The sequence below is a fragment of the Ostrinia nubilalis genome, chromosome 10, assembly GCF_963855985.1.
Source record: "Ostrinia nubilalis chromosome 10, ilOstNubi1.1, whole genome shotgun sequence".
NCBI lineage: Eukaryota > Metazoa > Arthropoda > Insecta > Lepidoptera > Crambidae > Ostrinia > Ostrinia nubilalis.
Window position 1 is genome coordinate 8,712,725 of NC_087097.1, and position 16,780 is coordinate 8,729,504.

Sequence of the window (16,780 nt, forward strand, 5' to 3'; positions counted from 1 at the left end):
CAATTCGACGCGTATTTTGCTTGAATTTGGCTTTCAAAAATTAAATACGGGAATGATACCAGTAACAAGAAAATTTATTTCCCAATTGTTCGCCGTACAAATACACTTCCTTTTTTATGAAATCGAGACTTTTAAGTCGATTTATCTTATTGTTATTAGGTCGGTACTTTGAATTCAATAAATAAGTAAGTACATGATGCGTTTTGTTTTTGTTAATTATAAAATAATTAAAAACGTATTAAAAATTTCCCTACTTTCGGGAAAATCGCCTTCACTGTCTACACTCCCCAACAAAATTGACACTAATGACATAAGTTTTTTGCCTCACTCTTGACGAAGCGTTTGTATGAAGACTATCCATCTAGGTTTTATTAATCTAAGGATATAAAATACATACTTGATAGATAAATGATTGAAATACTATGAAAACAGGTACCTACTAGGATTTGTGGTCTAAGTAAGCTATAAATCGAATGAAACTTTATAATCTTAGAACAAATATACGCTTTGATTAAGTAAAGCACTAGTTAATCAAAGGTTACTGCTACTTCGTTTACATAGGTAGGTACTGGTACATTTTAAATAATTAAGGTAGATTTACTTATTGCCGAAATTGGCTGTTGACTGTGAGCGAATCTATTCATCTCAATTGCACGCCTAGTGATGATGGACTGAACTGAAGACAAATAAAACAGCAACATCCATACTGCAAAGTCTCAGTAAAGCGCCACATCTTTACTGAAACTCAAGGAAAAGAGTAGGGAATCGTCTATCCATCATTAAGCTTTTATCTAAGATTAAATGACCAATAAAAATCTAAGAATAATAAAAATATTGAAGACTTGGCTGTATAGCACAGTGCCTGTGTCTTGCCTGGCAAAATAAAAATCGAATTAAAAAAAAATAGGTTGACTTGACAGTTGCTCTTTTCGATTTTGACGTTTTGTTGTTTTGGTGAGTGTTGGTGAGGTTAATGGACGACGAAAATAGTTTTGATAAATATTTAGAAAGTAACCATTCAAATATGTAAAATCTAACACAGAAACAGGAAAACGACCTTCTCTGTTCGATGTTATTTTAATCCTCATCTTATTATGTTACGCTGTTGTAGATATCACTGTAATGAAGTTTCTTTGTCATGGAAATAGTTTTCCTTACTATCGATCGGTTACGAAAGAGCATTTTTCTTACATTGTTTTGTAAATTGCACTAACAGTTTATTTTGGATAAGCAAATTGTTTTCAAGTTGCTTGCGTCAGTCTCTAGTTGAAGTTCCGTATTGAGATAAGACTACGTCTTTTCTAGTGTTTGTTCACAAGCGTGGTATTATGGTGTTTACATTCACTATTAGTTCCACTCACACGGTAGAACTCACTTAAAACCTCACGAAGTGACGAAACGTTTACTCCCATGCATAAGATGAAACAAGTAGACTGAGCTACTCTGCATTCTGTTCCTGATATCACGTCCATGTATTGTTGCTCCTTTCTGTGAGTATTCAGCTGATTTTTATTTTGATTACTATCATACTTTTGCATAATTATTACACTACTTTACTACGCTAATAAGCTTATTGTGACCTCTGCATGTTCACTGTAGATGGTATCAAAGTAGATTATTTTATTACTGGGTTTGTTTAGCTTGCTCTTAGTGCACTGATAACAAGGGCACTAGCACATCTTATTTACAACGAACTTTATCTGTTAATTGATACATTTGTTGTTGTGTCTGCATTCAACTTATTAATTATGCCCCAGAAGGTATCAATCCAAGTATAAATCAATAGAATTTTCAGTATTTTTATGCTACATACTTAACATTGGACAATAGAATAAGTACTTAGTAAATAAATGTATATAGCTAAGAGTGAGAAATCTGGTGTAAAAATCTTAATTTTCAATTACATTGTCTAGAAACCATCAAGTAAAGCAAGTAAGTAAATATTGATGCTAACAAATTGTTCAAAGTGATGTTCTTCTTTTAAGTTTGGTGTAAAGTGTTAGAGGCCTATTATGCTAATGAGGTCATTGAACTGTAAGCATGAAATACTCATAGTTGCATCCTAAATCTCATATCTTATCATTATCATGTTAGATAAGTTGTGTAACCTTAAATGTAGAGCAAACAAGAGTTGCTCATCTATGCAGTTTAAAACTAAGATTTCAACATATGACTTGAAATCTAAGGATTATAGCCTTGACATTTATCTTGAATGTTTTCTTCTCAAGTTAATTAACTATTTTGATTAAATGTTTAATTTGTTGATTCATTGTATTGCATTTTATTTTACTATTTTCATTGAATGACAATAATTAGTAGTTAGTAAGTAAATACATTCAGCAATGTCATGTGCTACAAAATCAACATCTATCAGTTAAATTAACAAACTATAAATCATTGTGAATTATATTCAATTAGCTGACTTCACATTCTAAACTGTAGAGTCATATTACCAGAAGTACATTTATCAGCAAAATGGTTTACAATTAAAATGTCATATTGTAGATACTAAATTAATTACCTACTTATCCAATTGGAGGCAATGGAACAAATCGAGTGCAATCTGCTTTGATTGGTGAATCACAAACGGCAGTGTACTGTGAATATTACCTAATATCAACTCGGTAACAGTTTATTTTAATTGCTGCTAACAAGTGCTGTATGTTCTCAAATTTATCCATATATTAACATTAAAATAAGTGATTTGTGGTTGTTTAATATTGCCACTAGCTAAAACTATTTTTTTATAACTGCTTCTAGTGTTTTAATGTATTGTTTCGACTTTAGATTCTAAAGCTTGTTTTTATACGTTTTTACTAATTAATGTTATTGTAACTCTTTTTCCTTGTTACTATCAACTGCCAACCAGCTAGTTTATTGCAAATTAATCATTTGTAACTAACAATGTACTGTGCTTGACTCCTACACATTCCGAGTGATATTGTTTTAATATTTCAACAGGAAATATAATATTTTGGCGCGTGTACGCTACGCGAAGAAACAAAACACATGGCTGCGAGTCACGCGTTAAATTGTGTCGACTATTACAATCAGTATAGGACAGTATTTCCTCATGAAATGCTGTTTCCAGCTCTGTTTGATAGTGATATGTCATCGAAGCCATAAGTACAAGGCAATCTGGGGCATTGTATTAAGTTGTTAAGGTTTATATTGGCGTGTTTGAGGCGTGTGTTTAATAATTTGTCTGCAACAGTTCCCGGTTGGGCGTTGGGATGGCGAGCATGAGTTCCACGCTCGTCGAGACGGTCTCCATCAACTATGAGGACTTTAACGAGAGCTTCCTCACCTGCGGCACGTGTCTGTGTTAGTACCACTTTCATTACATCCACACACACATTTATATTCACAGTTTTAATACTCACGTCTTTTGTTTTTGATGTTTTTTAAAATGAATTTCACTAGTGAATAGTGATTTATTTCGTTTAGCCGACGTTTACATTAAATTCTCAGTCGGTTGCACAATTTTAACTCACTTAATTTCAATTTGTGTGATAAACTGCATTTTTGTTAGTTAATGGTAAACAAAGTGGTTTGTTTTTGAGTGTTATGAAACAACTCTAATACATTCCAGCTTGTAGTCGAACACTATTGGAATAATTTAAAAAACTTTCTATTTCAGGCACTTACGATGGTGGAGAACACACGCCCAAGCTCCTGCCGTGCTCGCACACAGTTTGCTTACACTGCCTCACGCGTATAGCCGCCTCACAGACCCGAGATTCCGGGACATTCCGATGTCCCATCTGCCGCGAGCTCATCACCATACCGCGCGGAGGCGTACCGGCGCTCCCACCGTCATTCCTTGTCAACCAGCTGCTAGATTTAATGGCACGACAGCGCAGAGAAGTCATCCCCCAATGTAGCTCCCATCCTGGAAGAGAACTGCTCTTCTGCGAGACCTGCGATTGCGTTTTCTGCAGACACTGCGCCGACGGCCCTCACAGCGATACGCCCTGCGACCACACCGTTGTACCTTTCTCCATAGCATTGAAGAGAATGTCTGAGATTCTCTTATACAGAGCTAATGAGTGCTTGAGCAAACTTGGGTCGGCTCGAGAGGCGGTTGCTAACGAGTTGAGAAGATTGGAAGCGGCTGCGACAGCGGCTGACGAAGCTATTGATCGGCATTTCGCGGATTTAAAGGCAGCACTGGACAAACGTCACAGCGAACTGAAATCGGCGGCAGCGGCTGCTGCCACGCACAAACGAAAACTTCTAGAAGAGCAGTTGAAGTTGATTGAAGCTGAAAAAACGAAGGTAAATTAATCCTACTTAATATCATAAATGCGAAAGTTTGGATGTCTGGATGTTTGTTAATCTTTCACGCAAAAACTACTGAACTGATTTTGATGAAACTTTACGGTATTATTGTTTACAACTCAGATTAACATATAGGCTATAATTTATGACGATCTGTGACAAACTAAATTTTACGCGGGTGAAGCCGCGGGCAAAAGCTAGTACTAAATAATTTTCGTAACATCATACCCTGGGACTAGATAAGGAACTGGTCCTTCACTTATTAAAAATCTAACGATAACTTAGCTTTGCAATTGTATGAAAATGACAATACATCAATTAGATTGTTCTGGATAGTAGAAATGTTAAGATTTTATGTAAACACATCGCGTGAAATAAACCCAAAATACGTAACGTCACGCAAAACCTTGACTTTGGATGTTTGTATTTTATCCAATGCCAGACTAGGGCGAGTCCAGCAAAATAGCGCAATTTGGTATTTATCTATCTTATGATTTATGGGCAACTTGTTTGTTACTCATCTATAAATAGTTTTGTACATCTGACTACGCTTTTAATTCTGATGCTTTTCCACGAAGCTGACAAAAAAATAGTTTGCTGGAAAATATTGTCAAGTCTTCTTATAAACTCGAACTGGCGAATGCACACCTACTTTTTGTCATGACGAACTACCCTATTATAAAATAAATATACATCATTCGTCGTCATTTTAAAAAGATACATCATCTTCAAAAGTACTAAGATTCTCAACACTCCCTTATAGGTGGAGGCGGAATGCTCAGGTCTCCAGCAACAAGTTGAAGTCCGAGAAGTGAGCAGTCGCGCCGCAGCCCTAGGCGCGCGCTTAGGCGACGCGGCAGCCCTAGCGGAGCCCCGCGAGAACGCTTTCTTAGCGGTCGACTTCGCCCATAACGACGCGCAGCAGAGATTCCACGAAGCGCTGGCCGAGTTGGGAAGAGTTCGAACTAGTACTACTTTCCCTGGATTATGTACTTTGCAGTTGGGTGAGCAATATTTATTATTATTTGAAACTAATTAGGGAAGACACAGTCAAGTTCCTAGCGGTCGACTTCGCGCATAACGACGCGCAACAGAGATTCCACGAAGCGCTGGCCGAGTTGGGAAGAGTTCGAACTAGTACTACTTTCCCTGGATTATGTACTTTGCAGCTGGGTGAGCAATATTCTTTTAGATATCTTGTAATTAAAGTGGTCACTGTTGAGTCCTTGGAAAGTGCTTGATGAAAATGTAAGGGCATTCATTCAAAGAAACCTCAAAAGGTGGTCACTCACCGGGACCATTGGTGTGTAACGTAACAATGCGTAGAGCTTTAAATCTAACCTCCCATTGTTCCATCTGTTACAATCTTTTTTGTTTATTTTATTGACGGTCAGTGACTATCTTATAACATTACGACTGATCAACAGATTTTAAGTTCATTAAACGTCTTACGCTACATAAGTCAAACTGCTAACTGCCAACACGTATAAAATGTTGAAAAAATTAAAACTAAATACATTAATATGAAAAAGTAGCTTCTTTATTTTTGATTCTATATCTCATGGCCATAAAATTATTCTATCTTCCAGAATCTCAATGCGTATGTGGTTTGGAAGTGGTCGTGGTATTACGCACAGTGGATTATCACGGCGAAGCTCGCAGTACCGGCGGCGACCCCGTGACGGCGGCCGCTACGCTCGACGACGCGCCGCTACCCTGCACCGTTACCGACTTGGATTCGGGACTCTACAGGTTTGTTGACACCTTTAAGTAAAGTTTGTTTCAGCCAAATGACGGCTACTGCTGAACAAAACCCCCCAATGATTTCCACGACAATATAAAGTTTGTGTACCAAATAGAAGAGGTTTGGGTGTGGTGACTGATTTAGAAACGTTTACCACTGGCGAAGACTCGCGATAACGGCTGCGTGGTTCCGGCAGAGTAAAATAGGACCACCCGCACTCTTCCCATAAATGTCGCAAGGGACGACCTAGGAAGAAACTTTCTGGTTGTTGTGTAGGCCAAATCCCCAATTTGCCTGTGGTAAATTAGCCAGGACCGTGTTCAGAAGACCTGACCTGATGATGAAATATTTGTTCCAGAATTTTATGTACAATACTTTATTGACTTATTGTAATTCAAATAATTTATCTGTTCTTTGTTTGTAGTTAGAAAGTTCTGATTTTTTTTTAACTATGCATGGGTCAATAAAAAAAAAAGTAATAATCACACACTAGCTTGCTGGTGAGATAAGCTGAACTGTATTATAAACTATTGTAACATCTACCTTGTTGTATTACCTTGTCTCGGTGAATAAATGATCTTTTATCTTTTTAGAATCACAATGCGTCCCTGGAGCGCGGGTACCATCTGTCTCCGCGTGCTGGTATTCTCGCGAGCGGTGCGCGACTCGCCGCTACGGACTAACGTACTGCCGAGCGCCGCGCCTTTGCTTGTATGGGGAGCACGAGGAACTGGGAAGGAGCAGTTGAACCAACCTGTAGCTGTGGCTAGGTATGTGTTTAAAGATTACAGACATAGTCAGCGTCAAATACTGCGTGACACCCAAAGTTGACAACACAACCTTATTCAAATTGTAACAAAGACGTGTTGCGGACTTTTTAGCTACTTTGTGTGTTACAAACTATCTGACGCTGATTCTACCATCTCTACGCGTGCTGGTATTCTCACGAGCGGTTCTTGATTCTCCGTTAAGCCTTGTTCGCATTAATCGAGTGATTTAGTAGAACAAACTCGCCTTTTGTAACTAAACTAATCATTACTGACCAACCACCTTGTTTAGGATTTAATTCTTAATTGGAAAAAGCCATTTTATTACTTACATTTTGTTTCTTGGCCTAATAAAAAAGTCTTCATCATCAAGAAATCTCACATGTCTATTTTAACTTAAAACAATAAAAAAATGTTTGTGCTTGTGACTTTTGGATTCTCAAAAGAGTTAGTGAAAAAATAACCTCGTTATTGAACTAACAAACTTAAGCTTTCTATGTGAATATTTTACAGGTGTCCTAAACGACGAGAGATTTACGTGTTGGACGCTGGAAACTCTCGAGTGAAGGTGTTGGACGAAGATACGTTCGCTTTCAAGACGCATATTGTGAACGAAGGTATGTACTATCGGCAACAGTGTTTTTTTAACTACCCATTACCGGTCATGTCGTCTCGTTCTATCGCAAAGAATCGCCATTTGATGAGAGCGGGAGCAAAAACGGAAATTGATAGTTAACACTGTGGCTGTGTGTACTTAGTTCAAAGTTATTTTGAGTAATGTATTGTAAATATTTATTAATTAATTTTCCAGGTTTGGCGGGACGGAGTTGCACAGGGATTGCGGTGACGGCTGAGGGAGTGGTCGCTGTCAATTGGAGAACTCGAACTCTTACTGAGGTAAGTTTTTAAAGTCTGACAAAATTACAAGGGTCTAACGCTTATTTACGCCATAGTTATCTAACTCAGCCAGTATCTGGTATTGCACGTGACAGGACATATAGATGACCCACGCTGAACTGTCCCACCAAACTCAATGACAGGGGGGTGCTACCATCGTTCAACTATATGGTTTCCAACATGGCAAAAATCGGAACTAGCGATCCGGTATTGACGGTGGCGCCCCACTGTCAATGTCATGCATAGGACAGTTCAGTATTTTGGAACTATACCAATCTAAGGACTCGCTGACGTTTGACCGTTACAAAATCGCTCTCCCGTGCCGCTCTTAGGCACTGGCTGAGTTAAATAATGTCGCACCTATTAAAACTGCACACGTTACTATTTACCGTGATATGCAGACCAACTGTACATCCACTCTTCGACAGCCTTTATTTTCTGACTCAAAATTGCATTAATCATATGGCATGGAGTTACTCGTTACTCTATGTATGATATGTATGTACATATTTACAAAAAAAAAGTATTTAAGTACATATCTTTATATCCGTTGTCTAGTGACCAACCAGTTGTTTGGGACTAGAAGCGTAGTGTAGTCCAAGGATATTTATTTATTATTTATTTATTTATGTCTCAGTATGTACCTTGAAATATTTTCAAGTTATTTGTGACTATAATAGGCATTGAATTTAAAAAGTTTTTCTAATGATTTCCAGGTGAACAGCGAAGGATCTACAGTGCGCACGATTCGCTCGGACCGCTTGGTCGAGCCAGTATGCGTAGCCGCCGATATCGCGTCGCGGCGCCTGGCCGTGGCCGATAATGGAGCTAGGACCGTCTTCCTGTTCGATAGCCAGGGCAACATCGAAAGAGAGGTGAGTGGAATAGCTTTGCGAATGTTTTACTATCACTAATGTACGGTCTACATATTGACTGTAAAAAGCTGCGCAAACGTAGCTACTTTTTGCTTTCGACACGGCCTTACTATCACAGGAAACCAACTCCATTGGATCAGGTAGTGACTAGTGGCGATCGAACACTTTGTCACCGACTCATCATCACATCACAGTAGTAGTAGTCTATTGAAGACTTCGTTATCTAACACACTTTAGTCGGCGACAAGTACGTCGAGTAGAAGCAACTGAACGCTGGTTAGTCGCACGGTTACTGTTGAAGTTTATACTTAATCTGTGTAACAAAATAATAGTGGTGCCCTCTAGTGTAAGTTCTTGACTAACTGCCTTCTATTTGAATAAATGTCAGTCTATGAGAAAATCACAAGCGCGTTTCAATAGTTTATGGGCCCAGGCCACGATTTAATAGTATTTCGGTGTGAATTTTATAGTATCAGTGTTAAAAATGTCGGGAAACTACGCAGTGAACGTCCCCAAATTGAAGGGAAGAGAAAACTATGACGATTGGGCTTTTGCCGTGGAGAACTTCATGGTACTCGAAGGCGTGGACGTGAACGACGCGGCGGGTTTGTCGGAGTCGGAGAACAAGAAGGCCAGGGCAAAGATTATAATGACGATCGATCCATCATTATATGTCCACATCAAGAGCGAAGCCACAGTTCAAGCTTTGTGGAATAAATTGAAATCGTTATTCGACGATTCTGGGTTCACACGCAAGATTACTCTTCTAAGAAGCCTTATTTCAATACGATTGGAGAGTTGCGATTCGATGACCAGCTACGTGAACCAGCTCGTGGAAACTGCACAAAGATTAAGTGGAACGGGTTTCGAAATCAATGATGAGTGGGTCGGCTCGTTGCTACTGGCGGGACTTCCCGAGAGATTTAGTCCCATGATAATGGCCATCGAGCATTCTGGGCTAAAAATCAGTGCTGATGCTATAAAAACCAAGTTATTAGACATGAGTTCGGACTTTGAGGTTAAGTCGGAAGGCGCGCTTATTGCACAAGCTCCGAAGCGCCCTCTACAGGCGCAAGGGCGACACGGTAGCGGAAATAGCAATAATGGAACACTCCCATCTGTCAGTGGAAATGTCAACCAAAACGAGAAAAAGCAAATTCGTTGCTATCACTGCAAAAAGATTGGCCATTTTAAAAGCCAGTGCCGCCTATTACAGAAAGACAGACAGAAATCAAGTTCGAACGCGAATGTGTTGAGTGCAGTTTTTATTACGCGCGAGTTTAACCAAAACGACTGGTACGTCGACTCAGGCGCGAGCGCTCACATGGTGTCAGACAAAAGTTTGTTGACAAACATATCTAATGAACCGAAAATTAAGGAGATTATCGTCGCTGACCGCACGAAAGTACCAGTGTTGTGCTCAGGAGATCTTCAGTTAACCACGCGAGTCAATGGAACGACGCACAAGGTAGAAGTCAAAAATGTTTTGTGCATCCCCACGCTCACCACAAACTTATTATCAGTGAGCAGAATGATTGCAAATGGTAACAGAATATCCTTTAACAAGAGAGGATGTTACATTTACAATGCTCAGAACATATGTATTGGTGAAGCAAGCCTGGAGAATGATGTGTACAGATTAAACATTGAGAAGTCAGAGCAACTATTAGCAGCGGCAGTGCAGACCACTTGTGATACATGGCATAGAAGATTAGGTCATATAAACATGAGAGACCTTGAGAAGATGAAGAAAGGTGCAGTTGAAGGTGTATCTTACCAAGAAAAGTGTGATAAGAGCAAATCAAATTGTGTAGTATGTTGCGAGGGTAAACAAGCGAGGCTGCCCTTTCCCCTCAGCTCCAGCACAAGTAGCAAAATCCTAGAAGTGGTTCACACTGACTTGTGTGGACCAATGGAAAAGAAATCACTTGGTTCAGCAAGATATTACCTGTTATTCGTCGATGACTTCAGCCGCATGTGTTTTGTTTATTTCCTGAAGGAAAAGAATGAAGCATTCAAGTATTTTAGAGAATTTAAAGAGCAAGTTGAGAATCAACACTCAGAGAGGATAAAAATACTCAGATCAGATAATGGTGGTGAATTCTGTTCAGTAGAAATGGAAAACTACTTGAAAAGAAACGGCATTATTCACCAGAAGACAGTTGCCTACACACCTGAGCAAAATGGGTTGTGTGAAAGGTACAATAGATCAATTGTAGAAAAAGCACGCTGTCTTTTATTTGAGGCTTCATTTGATAAACATTTGTGGGCAGAAGCTGTAAATACAGCGGTGTACCTCAAAAACAGGTCACCAGCAGCTGGACTAGACAACAACAAAACACCTTATGAAGTGTGGAATGGCAGAAAGCCTAATCTCAACCATATCAGAGTCTTTGGAAGTCAAGTGATGACCCACATTCCCAAAGTGAGACGTGAAAAATGGGATAAGAAATCTGAAATGCTAAGACTTGTTGGGTATTCTGAAAATGTGAAAGGGTACAGACTATACAATGAAAAGACTCACAAAATAACTGTCGCAAGAGATGTTGTTGTGATGGAGAAACCAAGGAATGACAGAACAGAGATTATGGTTGAAGAGAGGGAGCCAGCAGGAGAAGCAGTAGAAGAGGAGAGTGAGGTGAGCACTGAGGAGACAACCACCGAACATGACCCTACGTATATCCTGAGTGAAACGTCATCATCAAGTGACCAGGATGAAGATTTCAGTGAATGCTTGACAGCAGATGACTTAATATCCACTTCATCGAGCCATGCTGACATTCAACATGGTAAACGTGTTCGTCGTGCGCCAGATAGGTACGGTTTCGCGAACATTTGTGTTGAGGACCCCTCCAGTGAACAAATATCTCTCCAGGACGCTCTTCAAGGACCTGAAAAGGTTCAGTGGTGTAGTGCTATGCAAAATGAACTAAAGTCGTTCGAGGACAATAAATCTTGGGAATTAGTGGACAGACCCAGTGAAGGCACAGTAGTTCAAAATAAATGGGTTTTCAAAAAGAAGTGTGATGACCAAGGTAATGTGCGCTACAGAGCTCGTCTTGTCGCCAAGGGCTTCACACAAATCAAAGGTACTGATTTTAATGAAACTTTTGCTCCTGTTTTACGTTACTCAACTTTAAGATTACTTTTTGCTTTGAGTGTACAATTTAATCTGAAAATGAATCATTTGGATGTACCAACAGCTTTTCTTAATGGTGATATTGATGAATGTGTATTTATGGAAATACCAGAAAATTCAAATTTTGTAAATTGTCAGAATAAAGTTTTGAAGTTAAAAAAGGCAATCTACGGGCTGAAACAGTCAGCCAGAGCCTGGTACATAAAGGTAGAATCAAGTTTGTTGAAATTGGGTTTCCAAAAGTCCAAATATGAACCCTGTTTATTTATAAAAAGTCATGAAAATGTCAAAGTTTTTGTAGCTTTATTTGTAGACGATTTTTTTGTCTTCTATAATTGTGATAAAACCTACAAAGATTTGAAAAGAGTTTTAGAGTCTGAATATAAAATTAAAGATTTAGGACAGATAAAAAATTGTCTTGGTATGAATGTAAATGTTAAAAATAACTGTGTAACTTTGGATCAAGAACAATTTGTGAACAATATTTTAAAAAGATTTAATATGCTTGATTGTAAAACTATAGATACACCAATAGAAGTGAACTTAAAATTAGAAAAAGCTACTAAAGATTGTACTGAAACTTTTCCTTATCAACAGTTAGTTGGATCACTTATGTATTTGTCAGTACTTACACGCCCTGATATTTCCTATAGTGTCAGTTTTTTGAGCCAATATAATACATGCTTTAACGAAAGTCATTGGAATCACTTAAAAAGGTTATTAAGATATTTGCAAAAGACTAAAAATTTTGGGTTAAAATTTATAAAAATTAATAAAGAATTACAAGGTTTTGTAGATGCAGACTGGGCAACTTGCAATATAGATAGAAGATCTTACACGGGTTATTGTTTTGTGTTATCAGGATGTATTGTAAGTTATGAATCTCGCAAACAGAGAACAGTGGCCCTGTCTAGTACAGAGGCTGAGTACATGGCTTTATCGGAGGCATGCAAAGAAGCGATTTACCTAAAGAATATAATGTTAGAACTACATGCTTCTGATAAAGACAGACCATTGTGCTTATATACTGACAGTCAAAGCTCTCTGAAATTAGCTTATAATCCGTTATTCCATAAACGAACAAAGCACATTGATGTGCGACACCATTTTACTAGAGAATGTGTCGCTAATAATAAAGTTAAAATTAATTATTTGCCAACTTCTTCCATGCCAGCTGACATATTTACTAAAGGTCTTTGTGCTACCAAGCATTACAAGTTTATTGATATGATGGGATTATGTAGTGTAAAATAAATTAAATACTGTTGTTTGTAAAATTTAATTCCTATCAGTAAAAGTCACTTATATGTAAGTACAGTGTTATTTTGTTAAGAGAGGGTGTTGAAGTTTATACTTAATCTGTGTAACAAAATAATAGTGGTGCCCTCTAGTGTAAGTTCTTGACTAACTGCCTTCTATTTGAATAAATGTCAGTCTATGAGAAAATCACAAGCGCGTTTCAATAGTTACCTGCCCCGCGCTCAACTTCGGTGGAAATTAGTCAAGCGAAGATGAGATGACTGTGTCGGGTTTATTTTTCTTTATAATTTGTTTCGCGAGCGAGCCAGCGGCAGCGGCGCGGCAAAGCAGATATGTGTCAAGCGGAGCGGTCGAGAAGCGTCCGCGCTCGATTATCCTGCTCCCCGCAAGATTCTCCCTGCGCACCTTATCTATAACTAGCGGCCGCCCGCGACTTCGTACGCGTGGACCTCGTTTAATTACTAATGATGTTGATAGATGGCGTTTCACGGATTCCCCCGCATGAATAATTTACGAACGTCAAAATTTTTTGTCCAGCGCTGTAGATTTTAACCTCAGATCATAGAAAGAGAATAGATATGAAGTCGCGCGTAACTACAACGAGAACCAGTGTCCCCACATTTCCCCCACCACAGCTCCCACACACACATTCAACTGTGTAAAAACAAAGCGACTGAGAGTCTACGACAACATGTGCAACCGGCTTAAAAGTGCTGTGATTGGCCAGAAGGCGTGCCTTATGGCCAATCAATGGCCGCGTAACGTGACGCACACTTTGAAAACTAGTGAGAGAACAAAGATAAAATGGAGTCGACAAAATATCGATACTTTAAATCGCTAGGGGCAAGGCTCGAAACTGGTTTCACAAAATGCTTATGTATGAAAACCTTTTTTATTATTATACGTTATTATTAACTACTATAACGCATTTACTTTTTTAATTATGGCGATCTGCGTACCGCATATGTTTATCAAAAATAATGGCTTTCAACTAGCTCTTATAGTAATTACATAGTTGACAGTTACTAATTTAAGTTAATGTATTATTATAAAATTTATTCTCTAATAAATAAAGAAAGAGGCTTCTACTGTTATTTTATTTTTTTGTAAAATCTTATAATTGCAAGTAACACATCATTTTTTTATTTAAAATTACAAAATAGAAAATTATAATTTACTTCTATTTATCGATAATAGGAAACCGCATTAGAACACGAGCACGGCACTATGTTACGACCGGCACATGCGGCCGTACTGTGTATTTTCACACGACAGTGGATATCGGAAGAAATTAGATACATTGCGCAATAGTTGAGCATGACATAAAGTGGTTGCTAACTAAATCGTCAATGTACAAGTGTGTTAGAATTTTTATCACCACTGATTTCGATATCGCAGTAACTGCTACGGCACTGAATTCGTTCGTAAAAATGTTTAGTTTTTTTTATTTATAAGCTAAATACCAATGGATTTGCAATACTTACATGTAGTAAATGACTCCATTGTTCCTGTAGTTCTTCGTTTCACTTGTTTTATTGCACGTAACGACGCATTATCCAAAATATCGGAGAACATTTCCTTAGTAGGTACGACTGAATCGCGACTAACCTAGCTACGCGGCCGATGTTCGTTTCTGGGCATATCGCGGAGACACGCGCCACGCCCCCGTTTCACATCTATTCCCTTCTATGATCTGAGATTTTAACCAATGACTATAGATGGCGCTTTTTACCCACGTCTTATTTATTTATTGATATTGATTTGGTCACATATCGTCATAAATTATAGCCTACAGTAGGCGCGCGAGTTCATGTCCATCGGGGCCTGAGGAGGCACGCGGGGTCAGCGTGCCCCGCCCCCACCCTCCACGCCGCATTCGTCCGCAGTTGAGTGTTGTCCTTGACGACGGTGACGTGTGATTGTCGACATTTTGTTTTTGTGTTGTTATATTGGGTATATTTATTTATTGAGTTGAATTGAAGTTTACTTGATCTGTATATTTTTAACGTGTGTAACACACATGTTAAAAATATACAAATCAAGTAAACTTAATATAATTATGACAACCATTCAAAGGCGGTCTTATCGCTTAAAGCAATTTCTTTGAGGCAACCCCAGTAAACCCCACATGTAGGAAAAGTGTTTCAGAAATGTATAGTTTACTTACTTATAAGTTGCAAAAAATATGGAATAGAAAGGTTGACCTACTTAATTGGTAATAATTATCGATATCGACATTAGCATAATTGGTTAGGTAACAGCACTACCGCATTCCTCAGGATGGACATGAACTCGCGCGGCTACTGTATATTATGTTAATCTGGGTTATAGACAATAATACTGTAAAGTTTCAACAAAATCCGTTCAGTAGTTTTTGCGTGAAAGAGTAACAAACATCCAGACATCATGACATCCAGACATCCAAATTTATAATATTAGTAGGATTATGTGCTGTATACGTTGTTTACATTGTTATGTTTCCAGGTGGGCGGCGGCGAGCTCGGCCTAGTCGGCGGTCTAGCGCTATCGGAGCGGCTCCTCGTGGTAGCCGATGTGTGCGTGCGCGTATACGATATATGCGGCGCGCCGCTGCACACGCTCGCGCCCGTGCCTAAAGGTGACCACCATTTTGTTTATAGCTACTTCTAGTAGAAGTCTTCTACGCGTGTTAAGTTTCATACAGAAACCCAACTCAGTTGTCACTTAATGCTCCCGCGTGTTAGGCGACTAGGCCAGGCACAATATCGTTGCCAATTAACTAGTAGTGGAACTAACGTTTGACCTACAAGCTCTTTTTTCCAAAAATCCAAGATAAACTATCTTAAATTAATCCTTGGGTTTCAAACTGTAACTATAACCATCTAAATCGATTCAATAGTTCAAGCGTCATTCTGTAACAAACATCCAACCTCATTTTTTTACATTTGAGAGGTGCCAGAAAATTAAATTATCAGGAGACACGAAAACTGTGCTTTTTATTTTTCAACTAGCTGACCCGGCGAACTTTGTTCCGCCTTAATGGCAATAAATAAGCAGACTTTTTTTTTTAATTTCGAACGGGATAAAAAGTATCCTATGTTCTTCTCCTGGCTCTAAACTACCTCCCTGACAATTTTCAGCTAAATCGGTTCAGCCGTTCTTGAGTTATAAGTGGTGTAACTAACACGTCTTTCTTTTATATATATATAGATTAAAAATATTTTGTCTCTCCTGAGTCCTTCTAATTTTCCGGGTCTTATAACGTTATGGTTTGGCACCTCTCATTTATAATACTAGTTTTTGCCCGCGCTTTGCTCAGTGAAATCCAGTTTGTCACAAAAAGACCGACTTTTTCAAAGGTTTATTTACCATTCCAGGGCGCGGCGGCTACGGCGGCGTAGCCTTAGAGGAATCCGAGAGCGGGCTCCGCATAGTCTGCGCGCGAACGGTCCGCGGCCGACCTGCATTAGTCGTGCTAGAGCCAAGCGGTACAGGCAGAGTGCTAGCAGCATGCGAGCTGGCCGATAAGAAGCCTCGCAGGGTCGCCGGGATCACCCTACTGCCTAACAAGAGGGTGCTGTTGGCCGACTTGGCCGGGGACTGCCTTCGGCTGCACACTTACTGGTGAACGGTGAGTGTTTTAAAGTCGATTTTGAACCATAAATGCAGGAGTGTATAGCCCAAAATCGCGTGGCCCGCTCTAGTCGTGCTGGAACCGAGCGGTACAGGCAGACTGCTAGCAGCTAGAGCGTTTTAAACCTCAATTTATTTTGGACCATAAGTGTAGGAGAGTATAGCTCAAATTCGTGTGACGGAGCCGCTCTAGTGGTGAACGGTG

General features: G+C 39.2%; 1 protein-coding gene across 1 annotated transcript; it reads left to right on the forward strand.

Annotated features, from left to right (window-relative positions):
• Window positions 1–959: 959 nt before the first annotated feature.
• Window positions 960–16,570, forward strand: LOC135075148 (tripartite motif-containing protein 3-like). The gene is made up of 11 exons (XM_063969500.1): window positions 960–1,490; window positions 3,215–3,324; window positions 3,641–4,278; window positions 5,045–5,285; window positions 5,871–6,033; window positions 6,619–6,795; window positions 7,306–7,409; window positions 7,604–7,689; window positions 8,406–8,564; window positions 15,448–15,580; window positions 16,320–16,570. The coding sequence occupies exons 1-11, from the start codon at window positions 1,471–1,473 to the stop codon at window positions 16,568–16,570; spliced, it is 2,082 nt and encodes a 693-aa protein (XP_063825570.1). The 5' UTR covers window positions 960–1,470.
• Window positions 16,571–16,780: the final 210 nt, after the last annotated feature.